Below are 18,689 nucleotides of genomic sequence, written 5' to 3' on the forward strand. Positions count from 1 at the left end.
AGCACGAACATAAGTTGAGTGTGGCAGAGATGAAAATGTTGAGATGGATGAGTGGTCATACGCAATTGGATAAAATAAGGAATGAAGATATAATGGAGAAAGTTGGAGTAGCACCCATTGTAAAAAAAATGGTTGAATCGCATCTCGGTGGTTTGGACATGTGAGAAGAATACCGATAGAACATCCAGTCAGGAGGATGGATGAGATGGAAGATGGAGAAAGGGCGAAAGGCAGAGGAAGACCTAAGAAGACCATCCATGAGGTGGTCAAACGAGATCTATATGTAAACAGTCTCTCTGTAGCCATGATACATGACAGAGCACAATAACATTGTTTGATTCATGTAGCCGACCCCACTTAGTGAGATAAGGCTTTGTTGTTGTTGTTGTTGTTGTTGTTGTAGAGACTCAAATGTTGAATTTAAAATTTCTCAAAAGACCAGTTTAAGTGTTTATTAGTAAAAAGGAATTCTCTATGCTTTACATGTATGTCTTTTCCTTCCTTTTTTATTTATTTTTCTTCAATTATTGATTATTTGTCTATTCAATTGAGCTTCACGTGGCCTCAAACATTATATTTTCCTTTTTCTTTGTGGTTGAGGTTACTAAAATGCCAATTTTTTAGGGATTTCGTTACGACTTGTGAAAAGTTAAGGAAGTCCATTACCAAATGCAATATATAAATAAAAGGTTTTATGTCAACAATGTAATATCCGCCAAATTGTACCGTCTAGGCGTCTACGTCTAGTTTCTGTAATGACATGAGACCTTGGGTTTGTTTCGTTAAGTTTTTAAGAATTTTTTTTTAAATTATTTTTTTAAAAGATTTTATAAAAAATAAAAGGGTAAAGTATATTTTTTGTCCTGGAAGTTTGACAAAAATTTTAAAAATACCCCTAAGTTTTATTTTGTTTCAATTTTGTCCCAAAAATTTTTGATTTGCATCAAATATATCCCTACCGGCTAAATTTTTAAAAAAATTAAGACCAATCTAAGAATAAATGCATAAAAATTATGCTTGATTTGTTTGTGTTAAGGGTTGTTCTTATGAAATTGTTGAATTTGTCTTAAATTTTTTGAAAAATTAGCCGTTAGGGGTATATTTGCTGCAAATCGAAAACTTTTGGGACAAAATTGAAACAAAATAAAATTTTAGGGTATTTTTGAAACTTTTGTCAAACTTCAAGGACAAAAAATATACTTTACCCAAAATAAAAATAATTTTATGTTTAAATATTTTGTGTAAAATTTTTTTATTTATCAATTATATTTAGATATAATAATATAAAAATATTTTTTGTTTATTTATTATATCAAAAATATTTAAAAAAAAAAGATATAAATTATAATTTAAAAAAAAATTATTTTTTAATACTTCTGTTTTTATTATTAAAAATTTACCAAACATACTAAAAAATAAAAAAAATATTAAACTTTTTTTTATCAACTTAATCACATCTAAACAAACACTTTCAATCACAAACTATTCTTTCCCATTTTCTCATATTCATGATCTGGCTTTTATTCTTGGCTGATTCTGACACACGAATCAAGGAGTTTTGAAGCCGTTTGTGCCAATTATTTGCTAGAATTGCAGTCTAAATTTCCAAGACTCAATAAAATTATTTGGATAGATAAAAAAAAAAAAATAAAGATGCATTCAATGGTTAAAAATAACCTGACACCATCTATCAATTTTTTTTTTAAAATTTTAAAAAGGCATTTCCCCTTGAACATAATAGATAATACATACCTACACCCTACACAAGTGCAACCATGGCTGACATTCGGCTAATAAAAAGATAATTGTTAATTTTGTATCCGTTCACCAAAATAAACAGACAACCAAATTACTAAGGAGAATAATTTGCGTGTGAATTTGTTAAGTCTTTGACTTTATTTCATTTATTCTTGCACTCATCAGTCATGTGAAGCCATGATCAGTTCTAATAGCTTGAAGTAAATAAGGTCCATCAACTAACCAGGGCAGGGTCCGAAACACTGCATCAAAGAGATAAGCTCTTAGCATAATCATGATTCATTTAGTAAGCTACTTTTTGTCTCGCTGCAAATTAGTTACATGTTATAGAAATTCTAAAACTTCAGGAAGAAAACAAGAAGAATATATATATATATATATATATATATATATATATATATATATATATATATATATATATATATATATATATATGTCTACTTCCTTGAATTTTATTTTTATTATTTTTATTTTCTGTTAATGGTTTCCTCTCCTCTCCAATGATATTATGTATAAGATTCACGTGCACCTTCTCAAGCATGGTTAGCACCTTCTCTTGAATATTTGTCAACAGGTATGGGATTTTCTGTTAAAAGATCTCTGGAATATCACTGCTACCTTGAACTACATCAGCTTTCTCCATCTTCTATTTCCCACAAAAAGCAAGTATATGCTGCAAGAACATTGCTGAAAGCACACAAGTGATAAGCATTAGAATCTTAATTATTGTCAAATGTAGTTTCTTACTTGTAAGTAGCTGCTTCTGTAATTCAACAATTCTTTTGAATTAGGATTTATACTTAATTAACCAATAAGGACCTAATCACCCAATAAAAAAAGAAAAAGTTTTTTTATATTTTTAGCTTTAGTAGAAAATTGAGGTTAACAATACAATGGTCTTGTGTATATCCTAATGGATGTGCATCAAAATTTGTACCTATTCCCAGGTGTAGCTTGAACTGCTTGCTCAAACAAAGATGAAGCCTTTTCCTGATCATGATGAAGTTCCCACACAAGCCTAGCATATTCCGATATCATTTCACCATCACTGGGATCGGCTAAGACTGCACGCGAGTAGAAATCCTCTGCTGCTTCTGGATCTTTGGACTGTAAATTTAATGTGGAGGGTTTCTTACTTTCTTAAACCAAGAGAAGTTCAAGTAACTAATTATAGGTTATGCCTCAAATGTTATTTATGTCAACCATGTTAAAATCAGCTACTTGTATAAAACATATATTGAAATACAAAATACACACTAAAAATGAGTTAAATAATACATGTATTTATATATAAATACATGGTGGCTAATTTGGTTACTGATTTTTTGTGTGCACATAATATTTTTGTATTTGTATTTAATGATATTAAGTGCCCCACTTGGTGTTTGTTGCTAGTCTAGACTTTAATTTAGAAGCATCTGCATGAGTGCATATTAGAAGAATGCTTTGAAGTGAATCTAAGTGTTTAATCATGTGTGCCCAAAACTTGTCTCACCTGAAATAGAAACTGAGCATACTTTTTCAGAACCAATAGATTATTAGGATTCTCCTCAACCAACGTTCTTAAATAATCTGCCACATCACTATCCCCGCTCCAATCAACTGTGTTAATATCTGCTAAGTCAATCTCTTGTCCTGTTGAAATATGCACGAATGGACGAACTTGGTAACTTCCTTCATTGGAAGGCTTGACAGGCTCAGTCTTTAGTTTTTCCTTATCACTCTGCACTCAGTTTTAAAATTCAGTATGACATAACTATTCCTTGTCATGTGATAAACTATAACAAAACAGAAAAGAACCTGAGTTTGATCATTTCCAACTTCATTGTCATCATCATCTGTCTCCCAGAGAAAACTAGTATATGCTGCAAGGACATGACTGAAAGAAATATGTTATACGTTTAATGTTAGCTAGCAATGCTTAATGGTTTGCATGATTAAAGTGTAGCTTCCAGTTTCTTCAGGCTACACAGTAACAGTAGGGGATGAAGTTCCTCCAAAGTGAGAAAGTCAGTAAAGTGAGAAAGTGAGTAGTGGGACTCACATGATAGAAACTACAAATTCAATGGTGATTAACCCCTTACTTTGTCACTTTACAAATTTCCTCGCTTTCGAACATCTTTTTCCAACAGTAGGGGATTGAAAAAGCATATTTAGTCCAGGACTAATTATGATATTTCCGTTTTTCATATGCAATGTCCATGCCACAGTGGACCTTGTTTTTGGTCAAAACCATGGTATCCTCCTACAGGAAAAATTCCAGTTCAAGCATTGGAAACACCATAGAGTGGGCATGGCTCTCCCAATAACAAGTTTTCCATGCTGTGAACTTGAATCCGAGAGCAATGGTTAAGGAAATAGAATATGCCACTCCAACCAACCATGTCTTTGTGCTATATTAGCCTCTAAATGAGAACAAATAGACAGGACTATTGTGGTACCTGTCTTTAGGAGCAGCTTGAACGGCACGTTCAAAATAGACCACTGCCCTATCCTTGTCATGATGATGTTCCCATAAAAGCTTTGCATATTCCATTAGGGCTTCACCATCATTAGGTTCTGCTAGTGTCGCACGATAAAAGTACTCAGCAGCCTCTTCAAGATTTCCCTTAGACTGGCAACAAATGTCAAAAAAGTAGAATTCAATATCCAAGACTGAAAGATGATGATTATATTATATATGTGACTGTCAAATTTGCCACCTACATGTTTGTAAATTTTGCTAAGAAGCTCTATTATATATCTCTTATCCTTTTCACTTAATTTGATAATAAGACACTATCAAGATTAGCAACTTATGTTGATATGATCTTGAAAACACACAAACTGAATAGAAATCTGCAATTGTCATCACATATTCACGTGCCAGTTTCATGATAAGCTACATTTTTTTCTACCCAAAATAAAAAGTTCCAAGTGAGTCATTTCATCGAACAGAAGAAAGGTCCAAAGAAAAAAAACAAAACAAAAAACTCACTTTCAGAATCTGGGCATGCTTCTTGAGAATCAAAGGGTGGTAAGGATACTCATCAACCATCCTCTTGTAATAGCCTTCAAGATCCTCAGACTCCTGCAAATTTGGAACAAGCACATCATCATGAGTGAGAGAGTTTTCAAACCCAACCACAGCATTAGCATCAAAGCCAGTTGCATCAACACCAAGCCCTGCTGCAAGATACATGGGTGGGCTTGGTGGTTCAAGATCAACAAAATCATCATCATCATCATCTTCTTTCTCTTTTTCACCAACTCTCTCATTCTCTGCATCTTCCTCAATCAATTCCATCCTCTTTCTGCCACCACCACCAAAGGTGAATTCACCACTGCCATGGCTCTCCCTTCTCTTCAACAAAACCACTCCAGGGTAGGTTTCATCTTCTCCAAACTCTCCATGGGAGGTGTTGTATATCTCAAATGATGGAGCTGAATGCAAGGTTGACTTGAACTCTTCTTCCTCCTCCGTTTCTGGTGCTGACTTGTTAAGTCTCTCTGACTCATTATCCATGGATTTGAATTTGAAACCACCACCAAGAACAAGATTTATGTTAAGAGAGTAGTATGTCTGTGTTGCTATTATTAGTTTCAGATTCGTTGCCTATAATATATATTGATCAGAGATAAGCTCTGATTTTTGTATTGCTAGGAACTGAAGAACTTGTCCTTGAGATTTGAGAAATTGGAAAATAAGATTTTCAACATGATGAGCAGCTCTCCTTTTGGCCCAAGTTTTTTAATCATTTTTTGGTTTCATTTTTCAGTTTGGATAATGTGAAAATAATAATACTATATAATCAATAAATATTATTATTTAAAACTTATATTTAATTAATAATAATTTATATTTATATTTATATTTATTAAAACTTATATATATAAATTAGTAAAATTTATTTGCTAATGATAATTTAATTTTGGTATTAGTTAAATATTGATTAAAATTATTAAAAATTACTAAATCCAAAATTTTTTTATAAATAGTAATGTATAAAAAAGTATTGTTAACAAGTGTTTTAAAATATTAATTAAGATATTAAATATAAAAATTCATTGAGAATATTAAAATTTGAAATTCTCAAATTAAATAATAACAAATATTTTTTTTTTGTTCAGAACTTTAACAAATATCTTAAAAATACTAATTAGAACAGTCCTTAAATTAAAAATATTTTTAAAAGAATAATTTACAGAAATGCTGTTGTGTTATCCAAGTCAAGGTCAAAAGACGATCCCACAACCACAAGAAACAAGATGAATGTGATTGTCTGATTGATTCTACTAAAGAAGCGTGGGATCGGAGGAAAGTCTCCCATCACATGAAAGTAACTGGATTGGTCATGTCTTCTATTCAAGGTTTTCTTTATGATATTTGGGCCAATTCTATTGTTTAGGGTCAGCCCAACATGTATATCTCAATGCTTGACCAAAAAACAAAAATATGTATATCTCAATGTAACAAACATATATTTGGATCCTTTTCAAGACCTAAAATAGTGACCCAAAAGAAACCCAGCAAAAATATAATTAGAGATGGCAACCGAAATCCATAAGCGTGGACATTCGGGGAGATATCATGTTGGGATGGAAATGGGTGCAAAAATCAATTTTTTTTAAATAAATAATTTAATTATTTTATTTATCAAAATATATAATTTGTAGTGTATTTATCAACTTGTATCATATGATTTGTCTCATTTACTGTGTAAACAAGATGAATTTATGTGAGATAAGCCAAGTTTTGTTTTGCACGCATCTCGTTTGCAAACAAGATATTTAGAGTTCGAAAAAATACGTATCTTATTTACATTGTAAATGAGATATATGTATTATTATAAAAAAAATTACAATTAACATAATTTTAATAATCCAAATTTTTAACGTGCAATTAGTATTTAAAAAAAGTTGTTAAAAGATATTAAAACGAATGATATGTTTGAACAATTAGTATTTAAAAAGAGTACAAAAAAATTTTAGATTAAATTATAAATCAAATTAGATTGATTTAAATTAAAAAAAAAAACTTTTACGTGGTCAAGTTACATGATGAGAATAATTATGGTAATTATTCTAACCCATACAAATTGAAAGATGAGAAGCGTGAAGTTGATGCAGATAAATAAAACAAAAAAAAAAGAGTGGGGGAGAAAATTGAAAGAGAATTGAAACGAATTGAAATGGTTATCTCTCCTAACATCTCTTCTAACAACTGACACGGATAAATAAAACAAAAAAAAAAGAGTGGGGAGAAAATTGAAACCATATCTCTCCTAACAACGGATACACAATTAAAATGATTATCTCTCATTTTTTTTGGGGAACAAAAAAAAGTTCAACACACTAAAGTGGAGCGGCTCAACTAAAACAACACACACAACAAAGATAAGGAAAACATTTACCAACAAACTATTGTCATCTCCAACATCGTCATCAACAACCACATCGATTATCACCACACCACTCCTTATAGTTTTAGAAACGACCTCATTTAAATGTTCTTAATACTTTTCTCTTTATTTTTAAAAATTTTCGCATTTCGTACCACACCTCACAGACGAGTATCTGAAAAAATCTCAAACCAATCTACATTGACCAACACCCTATCAAAGCAACTATGCTGTCGACCCCTAATCTACGTGAAGTTATGATCATTAAGATTTAAGAGGTAAGTCCACTATTTATTTACATATTCTGTACCCAGTTCTTAAGCTTTTCAGCAGGTCCTAGTAATTTAGTCGCACATTTCCTTTCCTCTTCTTGCATTATTTCATTAAAATTCCCATGAAGCACAAAGGAACCTAACACAACGCCACCAAATAGCTCAACTCCTCCCACATCAAAAGTTAGTCAGCTCGTACATGCGCTCTGTACACCAACCAAAATGCACAATTAAAATTATTTTCAGTCATCACTCTCTCCACAAGCAACCATAACTTTCCTTTATAATTACTTAATTTAAACGGCATATTATCCCAAATTAACAGTAATCCTCCAGATACAACTACAGATTACACATAATCCCATCCCACCATGCCATTTTTTCAAATACATATTACATCAAATTTAGTCAACACCTACCTCTTAGTTTTAATCAACCCCAATATATTCAATCAAAAAAAATTTTTTTTTTCAGTTCTTTTACCATACTCAACTTCTCATCACCTTTTAAACCCCCTAATATTTCAACAACTATAAATCATTTAAACATATTTTTACACATCTTATTGTGATTTTTAGGTCTGTTCCTTCTCGCTTTTTCTTTTTGTTTTGCCATCTTTCTTCTATTTGTAATTTCTTCATTCTGAGCTTGTAGTATTGTCATAATATCATCTCCTTCATTCTGTAACAGAGGAAAGTATCGTTTTTGTCCCCAACATTTGGAGTAAGTCCCAAAGTTGTCCTTAACGTTTCAATCGTCCTATTTAAGTCCCTAACGTTTCAAAATTAACTCAATGTTATCTTGTCGTTAGGGATCCGTTAACAGAATTGACGGTGGGACAAAATTGAGACGATTTTGAAACGTTAGGGACTTAAATAGGACAAAAACGTTAAGGACAAAAATAATATATAAAAATAAATTTTAATTTAATTTTATCTTTCAATAATATTAATTTTTTACTGTACGTAGTATCCAATTATTTTTTAATTACATCTAAATAAATTACACTTAATCACATTACTTTCATTTTAAATAAATTTCTTTTTTTATAATTTTAAAGAATTATAATACATTAGAGACAAAAGGTATAATTATATTTTATTGTATATATATTATTTTTTCTTTTCTGCAAGTTTATATACTAGTCATTTTACAAATATTTCATGATAACTAAAAATCTTTAAGAGTAAAATTATAAAAAAATAATTTATTTAAAATGAAAGTAATATAATTAAGTATAATTTACTTAGATGTGTTTAAAGAATAATTGAATACTATGTATAGTAAAAAATTGATATTATTGGAGGATAAAATTAAAATTTATTTCTATGTATCATTTTTGTCCCCAACGTTTTCGTCCTATTTAAGTCCCTAACGTTTTAAAATCGTCTCAATTTTGTCCCGCCGTCAATTGTGTTAACGGATCCCTAACGGCAGGACAATATTGAGTCAATTTTGAAACGTTAGGGACAACTTTGAGACTTACCCCAAACGTTGGGGACAAAAACGATACTTTACTCTTCTATAACTGCTAATTCTCAAGTGTTCATATTTTCCTTCATCTATTCTTCCCACTTCAACCTTTCATCATCTATCACATATATATTCTCTAATTCAGATCCCGATTTAGCCTCCACAATATCACAACCTCTGCCATATGCACATTGTTCATTATTAGTTGTCTGTATCATGAGTATCTCAATTCTTGATTTGGTTCCTTTCCTGCCAACTTAGAATATCTTTTGTTGGTTTGATTCAAAAGCACATGAGCTTCACGATGTTCTCCTTCACCCGTTCCCAACTGCGGTGTCTCTAACACACGGCTTGCCTCTGCTTCCGCCTATTCCGCATCGTCATTCCTAGCATCGACGCTACCGTGGCTAAGAGCTTGGACACCTGACGGCGCAAGGACCCCCGACGGCGTTTGGACCTCCAACGGTGCTGCTCGTGGACCTCGGTGTTGAAGGGCTCGTGATCCTCGGTGGCCAGCACTCCCCGTCTCCTGTGCACTCGGGTCATGCGTCTCTCACTCTTTTTCTATTTTATTTACTCCAACAACTTCTCCTAACAATTGGCACATAATTAAAACGGTTATCTCCTCATTTTTCTCTATTTTATTTATTCCCACCAACTTCACATATTTCATCTTTCAATTTTTAGGAGTTGGTACAATTATCGTATTTTCATCATGGAACTTGAAGATGTAGAAGTTTTTTTTTTCAAATTTAAATCAATCTAGTTCTATCTATAATTTAATCTAAAATTTTTACTTTTTTTAAGTACTAATTGTTCAAACATATCCTTTTTTTTAATCTCTTCCACCAACCTTTTTAAGTACTAATTGCATGCTAAAAATTTGAATTATTAATATTATTTTAATTGTAATTTTTTTATAATAATACACATATCTCATTAACACTATATTTTTACTCAAATTTTGTTAATGTTTAAAATAAAATATGGGTATCTCAATGTCACAATTGTATCGTCAATAAAAATTAAAAGAAATAAAATTAGCATATAAACAAATAAACACAAGGTGCTGGAGGTAAAGTAAAATGTAGAAATTAAAACAAACAAGAAACTAAAGAGAAGATGAAGAAAGATATATAACGTATAAGAGAGGAACACGTAAAAGTAGAGAAATTTTATTAATAATAACTGAAAGAAAGCAAATTACAGGTGTTTGAGCTCAGAAGAATTATTTAAGATTTCCAATTTTTATTCTGTGATGCCAAGGGGTTGAGAGTGTTTTGGGTTTCTAAGTGTTTTCTAAAAGAACTGAACTCCCTTACAATGCTAACCTAAGACCTATTTATAGACTTCCTATGTCAACTGACAGTTATACTTAATACCCCATTTTTCGGCCAATTTGAATTGTCTCTTGTGTAATTGTTCCCGCACTCTTTGTTTGATGCCAATTCAAAAGTAAAAAAATAACTAAATTGTCAAATGATCTAATTTAATTAAAATAAATATAAATATTATATGCAAAAATATCAACCTAAAATTAATTATTTTTTTACATAATTTTTTTATAAAAATAATATTTTTTTAATGTCCCCAAAAATTTCTCACTTGAAGTCATACAGTGATGAAAAGTGAAAAAATTTGGTTGTTTATAATAATAAAAGAAGTATATACAAACATAATCAATGGACGAAGAATTTTGCATATGCAATTCCTCTTTCTTTTTTTTATTTTAATAAAAAAATAAATAAACAAATAAAATAGTCTAATACACTATATACTATCATCTGGTAATATTTGTAAAAAAAAAATATATATTAGTGTTTGAACAATTAAAAGCTTTTTCTTCAACCCTTTGTCTTTCATTCTTCCCAATTTTATCTACAATAGTGGATTTTTTTAATTCACAAAAGTTCAACTATAGCTAACTTTTCTGATATTTCAAGTAAGATTTAATTGTTAGTTCCATTTCTTATCTTTTTCTTTCTCATCATTTATTTAGAGGAATTCTAACTATACAAAAATAATGTGAACAACATCTCTTGTGTTATCTATGTATACCAAAATCTTATTCTGAAGAGCGTTCTCTCTTTTTTTTCTTTTACATTCTGACCCAAATTAAGATTTAATTTCTAAATCTTTATCCTTTAATTCTATTATGTTTTTGTCTTTTTCCTTTTCTTATTTTTCTTTTATATTCGTTTTGATTAATGTAACCTTATTAATGTGACCTTATGAGCTAATTAATGTGACCTTATTTTACAATCACAGATTTGTGCTTTTTTTTTTTTTACTATGATCTTGTTTAATATGTTCTTTGTTATTCAAATTATATGCATGCTCCACTTAATTGAAAAGTTAAAGATTATTTTTTTGGGTATGTTCATGTGTGATGGAATTAAAAATGCTCCTTAGCGTAGTCCATTTGAATTGGAAAAACAGTTAAATATTATAATTTTTAAAGAGACATCTCTTCTTTTATCTTTTGGTCCTATAATAAATTTGTAATAAAATTCTAATATATAAATAAATAGGCTGCTAATATTTTTTTATATTCACAAGTATTGGCAAGCACATTATTAAGTCTTGTTTCATGTTAAAATTCTTGTTTTACTGCTTAAATTAAATTAAACCCATATAAGCTCAACTTTTATTCCTTTCTTATGCACTACTTTCTGCCTTTACAGCTTGTTCATTCATTGTTGACAATCTCGAGACTGAATACTTGAATTCTTCAATCTGTACTCCTATGGCTACCTCAAGTCACAATCTGTCAACAAGTCTTCCTACTTTATTTAAAGTGATCATTTGTGATAAGTCTGTTGTCAAAAATGACAAAAAAATTTCTCTTGAACTAGAGACCTCAAAATAAAAAATATGGGAATCTCAAGTGCTACTCTCTTTCACTATTGACGATATAGACTCAGTTTTTATCGGCCCTATCATCTCTCCCAATGCCGTAAACAAGATCAAAATTTTTTTTCCTGATCATTCTCAAAGAAAACTCGTTGCTTTCCAAGATTCCATTCCTATTGGATACTTTGACTCACATAACAGGCTATTTAGAAATCCCCAAAGACCAACATTGAAAGCTACCGTACTTAGTTAGATAGGATTGAAACCGAGAAGATGACCCTATGGAAAGAAATTGGAATATACGATCTAATTCATCTTAGTAAAAATTCTTACACAATTAATTCAAGACTAATGGAAGGTGCATTGTACTTTTAGGATGAGACTTCTCATACTTTTCACACCCCATATGACATGATTACTCTAACTCTTCTGGTTATAGCTGCTATAACTGACCTATCTCCATTGGGAGAGAAAATTTTAACTTCTATCAAGTCGACCACAGTAGTTAAGTATTCCATTGACCTCTCTTCCACCACCTACCAGAGCTTCATTCGCAATAACAAAGGTCAAAATGAGGAATATGTTTCTGATAATGAGCACATAGCATTCCTTCTCTATTGGTTGAGTGGTGTTGTTTTCTGTTCCTGGAGTATTCAAGTCGAACCCACTTATCTTCCATTGACCATTATGTTAGCCGAAGGTAAAAAGTTGTGTCTAGCTAAATTGTTTTTGGCTTAACTATATCTCACTTTAGATTGGATCACAGACCTTATGAGGGAGAAAAAGAGAATCACTAATATTGACGATCCCGTTTGGTTTTTTTAATTATGGCTTTCTGCCATTTTTGAGTCTGAGCTACAACCACGTTTGGCCCAAAAATATTCTACAGATTCTATAATTGCAGGATACTGTCTGCTTAACTTAATTTTTTCTGACAAGTTAATGACCTCACATGATAAGATGAAACACTTCTTCTGTACTTTCTGTTACTTGCCAGAGAAAGGCTACAACATCAATCTGACTCCTTTTGCCAACTGTCAAGCTGGTCTGGAATGGTTGACGCAATCTCTTACCCCAGCTAAGATTACACAGAAAAAAAGTATCACTATTTGGTCACAATTCTTGACTCCCCAGCTACTTTTGCTGGATTCTTCATCCTCAACGTCCATGTCCTACGTTGAACTAGCACAGTGCAACGAATTTGGTGCAAGAGAAGGGTCATCCGATACAAAGTTCAAGGTACCAAAATTACCGCCACCAACGTCACGAACCTCCACTGAAAGTTCCATCACTTGTTCAACCATAAGTCTCCCGTGCACATCAAACATAAGGCATACATGCTCATCGCCATCGAGCCAAAACAGACGAAACCGAAACATTCCATTCCCCATCGGTGCTAACATCTTATACCCAACTCTACCAACCTCTTCTCTTTGCACCACTGACGTGCGTCAATATTATACTCTTTAATTCGGACAAGGAATTTGCTCTTCGACTTCGAAACATCGCTGGACTCTCACACTCAAATATAACCATGTTATCACTATTTTTCATATGATAGTTGGGATACACCATCAAATCAAAGAAACCATTGCCATTGGATATTTTTTCTAAGTTTTGGGGAAAAAAAAAAGGATCGGAACAGAAGGAAGAATTGATAGTTTTGTGAAGAATACCAACGATTTGCTGATCTTTTTATAGATATTTGATTTTTGTCCTATTATATCTCGTTTACAGTGTAAACAAAATAGCTAGGTTTAACCATATCTGTTTATACTGTAAATGAGATATGCATAATCTATCATTTCCAATGTATTACGTTTATAAATGTGATATTTTGACACATTTGTATGTTTTATCTCGTCTACAGTGTAAATAAAATGTCTATATCTATTTTGTTTATACTGTAAATGAGATAAGATATATTATGAAAATATATAAATACTCCAAAAAATACGTATATGCATAAATAAATTATTTTAAAAAAAGTTTAGTTAATTTAGTAACTAATTTTTTATATATAAATAATATTTTTTATTTTACAATATCCGTGAATATAAAATTTTCAAACATAATATTTCCTAGAATACATTTTCTAATCCACACCTATGTTAAAATTATATTACACACATCAATATCATTATGTATCATACTCATACTTTATAAAAGCAATATCATTGTTTCATCATCTTCAACTAATATTGTTGAATATACTAACTTAACAAGGCATTAATTAATTAGGTAGATTTCTGTTTCACGTGCTTATCCCTTAGCCTGTAGTTATAGAGAGTCACCTTTTACTATATATACACAAGAATGAATGATCATTAAACAAATAACAGGGTCCCCCCAACAATTGGAAACTAAATCTAATAAAAATAGAAAAGAGTACAGCGAGTAATGAGAATTGTTGCAGGAGAGGGAAGAAAAGAAAAGAAAATTTCCAAAATTGGAGAAGCTAAAAAAGGGGAGAGAAGAAGGTAAGACCCTCCAATTAATGCGGTGCCGTTTTGTAAATCTAACGGGACGAAAGACAGCAAAACATGGCTTAGTTATTTGCGTGCGTTTTATTTGTTTTGTATCCCAACCAACGCGTTTCTTTTCCTAGAAACCCCCACAGGCAGTCCCCTCCCCTTCATGTCACGCCCTCCTGCGTCGTCCTCTCCTTGGACGACTCCGAGCGGCAACAACACCCCTCCAAAGAAATCCATTTTCCCTTCCGTCTCTGTTTTCTTCGGCTGGTTCAAACTCGATAACCTCAAAAAGCAATCCCATTCTTCCAACAAACTCTACAAATCATACATCCAAACCTACAAACTCAAATAATCGTAATCATATTCTTTTTACCATTGTTTAATTTGTTTGGTTATTCGTTCGTGTGATTCTCATTTAATTTATTTCTTTTAAAGATGTCAAACGTGTTAGCACCGTTCCAGCTTCTAGAGCTCAATGTTATTTCCGCTCAGGATCTGGCACCCGTCACGCGAAACATGCGTACCTACGCGGTCGCATGGGTGCACCCTGATCGCAAGCTATCCACTAGAGTGGACACGCAAGGCCACACCAATCCCACGTGGAACGACAAATTTGTTTTCCGGGTTGATGAGGAGTTCTTGTATGCGGACACGTCAGCAATCATGATCGAGATATACGCGTTGCATTGGTTCAAGGACGTCCACGTCGGCACGGTCCGCGTGCTCGTAGGTAACCTCATCCCGCCTCCTCCTGACCGGCCGTACCACAACAACCGCGCTCCCCTCGGGATGAGGTTCGTGGCGCTGCAGGTCCGCCGTGCCTCCGGGAGGCCCCAGGGTATTCTTAATATTGGTGTGGCGGTGCTGGACAGTTCCATGAGGAGCATGCCGCTGTACACGCTCAACTCATCCGCCGTTGGGTACCGTCACCTGATGGGAGAAAAAGATGCCTACGACAGCCACAACCACCTCTTCAATGATAGCAATAGTCGCAGAACCTCCAACGCCAACCGCAGCTCCTCTGCGGCTCCAATAAAGCCGGAGCTAAGGCGGACGAAGAGTGACACCAGCTCCATGATGGGGTCCGAGGCGGTGGTGGCTCGTAGATCAATTGCCAACAAGGGAAGGGCAAATTCTGCTATTTCTGAATCGGTGGTTTCGGGTGCTTCGAGTCTTCCAGAAGTTGAGCAGCACGAGGAAGAAGAGACGAGGAAGAAGAAGAAAAAGGGGAGAAGGTCGAGGGGTAATTCCGTGACAAGTGAGGATTCACCGGAGAAGGCTAAAAGTGTAAAATCAAAATCTATCCTCAGCGGTTCCTTGCCGTGGAGGCTTAAGAAGAATAGGAACGACGATTCGGCTTCAATGATGACTGAATCGGAGATTCTTCATATTCAAGAACCTCCACCTCCAAACTTCGAAGGTGGCGACAACGCCTTCATGCATCATCATCAACATCAACATCAACATCATAACAACATGATGGAACATGGCCATGCGGAAGAGTACAACCATAACCACAGGAATGAAAACAATGCTAACAACCACTACCCTAACAATAATGAAGCTATGTATGCTAATAATCATGATGATGATGATGTTGCTTCCTCTGTTAACACCATTCATGATGATGATGACATCAGACATGATGGACATGTCATCTCCAACAATACTCATCACCATGAAGCACCCCCTGCCGCTTCACGAAAGCCGGAGTATATGCCGCCACCACCGCCACAGTTCCACAACTCACCAGCGGCTCAATTTCACGCTTCACCGGCGCCGCAATTTCACGCTTCACCGGCTCCTAAGTTCCGAAACTCTCCGGCTCCCAAGTACATGAGCTCTCCGGCTGTGGAACCACAGATTAAGAACTCTCCGGCACCGTATTACATTAACTCTCCAAAACCACAGTATATGAACTCTCCGAAACCGCAATACCAGAGTTCTCCGGCACATCAGTTTTGGAATTCGCCAAAGCCACAGTTCCATAGTTCACCGGCACCGCAGTTTAGAAACTCACCCGCACCACAATTTCATAATTCACCAAAGCCACAATTCCATAGCTCACCGGCACCACAGTTTAGGAATTCTCCGGCAATTTTACCGAAGCAATACCGTCCCTCACCGGCGCCGCAGTATCGCGCCTCTCCGGGGAGGTTCCACCCTATGTCGAACCGCGCAACACCAATGCATCCATTCGGGTACACGCCGAGGTTCGAGTACACAACACCACGGAGGTCGAATCTTGGGAACTTTGGACCACCGGTGGTGACGGAGTCGGAGCTGGGGCCTTCGGCGTCGGAGGTGGCGGCCGAAATGGCGAGAAATCCACGTGTGGACGAAGAGGGGACATCAACGGTAGGAGGGTGGAGCCTGGACGAGAGCGTGGAAGGGTTGGAGTCGAAGCTGGACAGGTGGCGGACAGAGCTTCCGCCGGTAGCGGACCGCGGAGACTTCTCAAGCTTCCCAGCAACGAGCACCAGCAAGACACCCAGCCGCCGTTCGCGAAGGAACACGGACAGTGGGTTGTTCTCTTGCTTCAGCACCATCTGTGGAGTAGAGTGCGGCATCTCTTGTGGCAGTGATCCTAAAGGCAAGAAGAAGAATCAGCGCCACGGAGTTGCCAGAAGCTCTGCCTCGGCAGATGAAACTAGCTTCCTGTGATGATAATAATTAATTATATTGCATCCGGTTTGAAGAAACTCGCAGAACATTCTGAAGAAGAAAAGAACAAGATTCTGATGAGATACTTTGGGGAATTGAATATGGTGGGAGCAAGTTTAAAGAAATGGACTTGATTAAAGTGCACTAACTAATTTTTCATTCATTTGTTGTTGTATTTTTTTTTTCTTTCTTTCTTTTTTTCAACTTTTGGGTACGTACTCTTAATGTCTTTTTTGATGACGATGCATGCATGTCGGTTTAACTTCCCCATTAACTTGAAAGGCTGGGAATTGGGATATGGATTCCACGTTACAAGATGAAAGCTAAGGGTACACTGTGCTTATACACATATACAAACACTATACTATATATTTTTATATATGTGTGTGTTTCTATATATGATTCTTCATAGCTTATCAGTAGAATGTACATGGCTAGTGAAGCATATGTTAATAATATGTTAATTAATGCATCTCTGCTAGTGAAGAAGCTTTATATATAAGTGGTTGTTTAATTTTGCCTCTTTTCTTAAAACAAAGTTTAGACAACATTCATTTTTTTAAATTAGTTACGTATTTGACAATTTCATGTTTAATTCTCTTTTTCCTTTTAACTATAGGGTTCTTTATAAACTTATACATAACTTTGTTTTTACGCTGAATTAATATGCGGTTGTTGCGCAAGTTAATTTCAACTCCTAAACGTCTACATACATAACCTATTCTATTAACCTAATGTAGCAATCTATCATCATTCTCTCTGTTTATAATATCAGTACGAGCTAAGCCTAATATTACACGATCAACACTAAAGTCAATATTTAATATGAGAAAAAAATTTAAAATTTTCAAAAATAAAAATATACAAAATTCAATTTAAAAAAAAAAGTTAAAATGTAAATCCAATAAAAATTTATCTTTAATGAATTTTATATTGTTCTTGTTTAATAATCTATTATAATATTGACTAAAATTAATTGTTATAATATAACACGAAAGAAGACCGAAAAGAAGAGATAGGTCAAAAGAGTTCAGCGATTGAGAACAGGAAGATTAATTTCTCCTCTCATGATTCTTCGCATCCATAGATCCAAGATTTGCAAGTTAGGTGGCTAATTGTGAGTTTGTTCATGAGATATGGTATAACCTTAAAGATTACTTCGCAAAACACTTCTGATGAGCGGATAATTTATACGCTTTTTGGCATTGTTTTTAGTATGTTTTCAGTATAATTTAGTTAGTTTTTATTATATTTCTATTAGTTTTTAAATTAAAACCATAATTCTGCACTTTACTATGAGTTTGTGTGATTTTCTGTAATTTTAGGTATTTTCTGGTTGAAATTGAGGGAGCTGAGCAAAAATCTGATTCAGGCTGAAAAAGGACTGCTAATGCTGTTGGATTCTGACCTCCCTGCACTCAAAGTGGATTTTCTGGAGCTACAGAACTCTAAATGGCGCGATCTCAATTGCGTTGGAAAGTAGACATCCAGGGCTTTCCATCAATATATAATAGTCCATACTTTTCTCAAGGATAGACGACGTAAACTGGCGTTCAACGCCAGTTCCATGTTGTAGTCTGGCGTCAAACGCCAGAAACAGGTTACAACCTGGCGTTTAACTCCAGAAACAGCCCAGGCACGTGAGAAGCTTAAGTCTTAGCCCCAGCACACACCAAGTGGACCCCAGAAGTGGATTTCTGCACCATCTATCATAGTTTATTCATTTTCTGTAAACCTAGGTTACTAGTTTAGTATTTAAACAACTTTTAGAGGTGTATTTTCGCACCTCATGACATTTTAGATATGAACTTTGT

At 34.0% G+C, this 18,689-nt stretch overlaps 2 protein-coding genes across 4 annotated transcripts; one reads left to right on the top strand and one right to left on the bottom strand.

The window, feature by feature from the left end:
* Positions 1–1,666: 1,666 nt before the first annotated feature.
* LOC112776355 (uncharacterized) lies at positions 1,667–5,886 on the bottom strand. Of its 3 annotated transcripts, none has more exons than XR_003189919.3 (7): positions 4,736–5,528; positions 4,200–4,372; positions 3,559–3,637; positions 3,254–3,481; positions 2,696–2,865; positions 2,309–2,445; positions 1,667–2,000 (listed from the first exon to the last, which is right to left on the bottom strand). XR_003189919.3 is itself a non-coding variant. In XM_072227655.1 (6 exons), the coding sequence occupies exons 1-6, from the start codon at positions 5,261–5,263 to the stop codon at positions 2,388–2,390; spliced, it is 1,236 nt and encodes a 411-aa protein (XP_072083756.1). In that variant the 5' UTR covers positions 5,264–5,886; the 3' UTR covers positions 2,193–2,387. The 3 variants fall into 3 exon arrangements, 1 of the variants encoding a protein (XP_072083756.1); XR_003189918.3 differs by having other exon boundaries at positions 2,288–2,445; XM_072227655.1 differs by lacking the exon at positions 1,667–2,000 and having other exon boundaries at positions 2,193–2,445; positions 4,736–5,886.
* A 7,978-nt stretch (positions 5,887–13,864) lies between these two features.
* LOC112776354 (uncharacterized) lies at positions 13,865–17,377 on the top strand. The gene has a single exon (XM_025820496.3). The coding sequence runs from the start codon at positions 14,647–14,649 to the stop codon at positions 16,873–16,875; it is 2,229 nt and encodes a 742-aa protein (XP_025676281.1). The 5' UTR covers positions 13,865–14,646; the 3' UTR covers positions 16,876–17,377.
* The last annotated feature ends 1,312 nt before the right edge of the window (positions 17,378–18,689 follow it).

Source organism: Arachis hypogaea, chromosome 19 (assembly GCF_003086295.3).
Source record: "Arachis hypogaea cultivar Tifrunner chromosome 19, arahy.Tifrunner.gnm2.J5K5, whole genome shotgun sequence".
Classification (NCBI taxonomy): Eukaryota; Viridiplantae; Streptophyta; class Magnoliopsida; order Fabales; family Fabaceae; genus Arachis; species Arachis hypogaea.

Excerpts from the sequence above, each read along its gene's own strand:
- LOC112776355 (XM_072227655.1), bottom strand. The coding sequence starts at position 5,263 with ATGGATAATGAGTCAGAGAGACTTAACAAGTCAGCACCAGAAACGGAG. Across the intron at positions 4,373-4,735 it reads AGCATGCCCAGATTCTGAAA|TCTAAGGGAAATCTTGAAGA; the intron begins GTGAGTTTTTTG and ends ATTTGTTGCCAG. Across the intron at positions 3,482-3,558 it reads TTGGAAATGATCAAACTCAG|AGTGATAAGGAAAAACTAAA; the intron begins GTTCTTTTCTGT and ends AACTGAGTGCAG.
- LOC112776354 (XM_025820496.3), top strand. The coding sequence starts at position 14,647 with ATGTCAAACGTGTTAGCACCGTTCCAGCTTCTAGAGCTCAATGTTATT.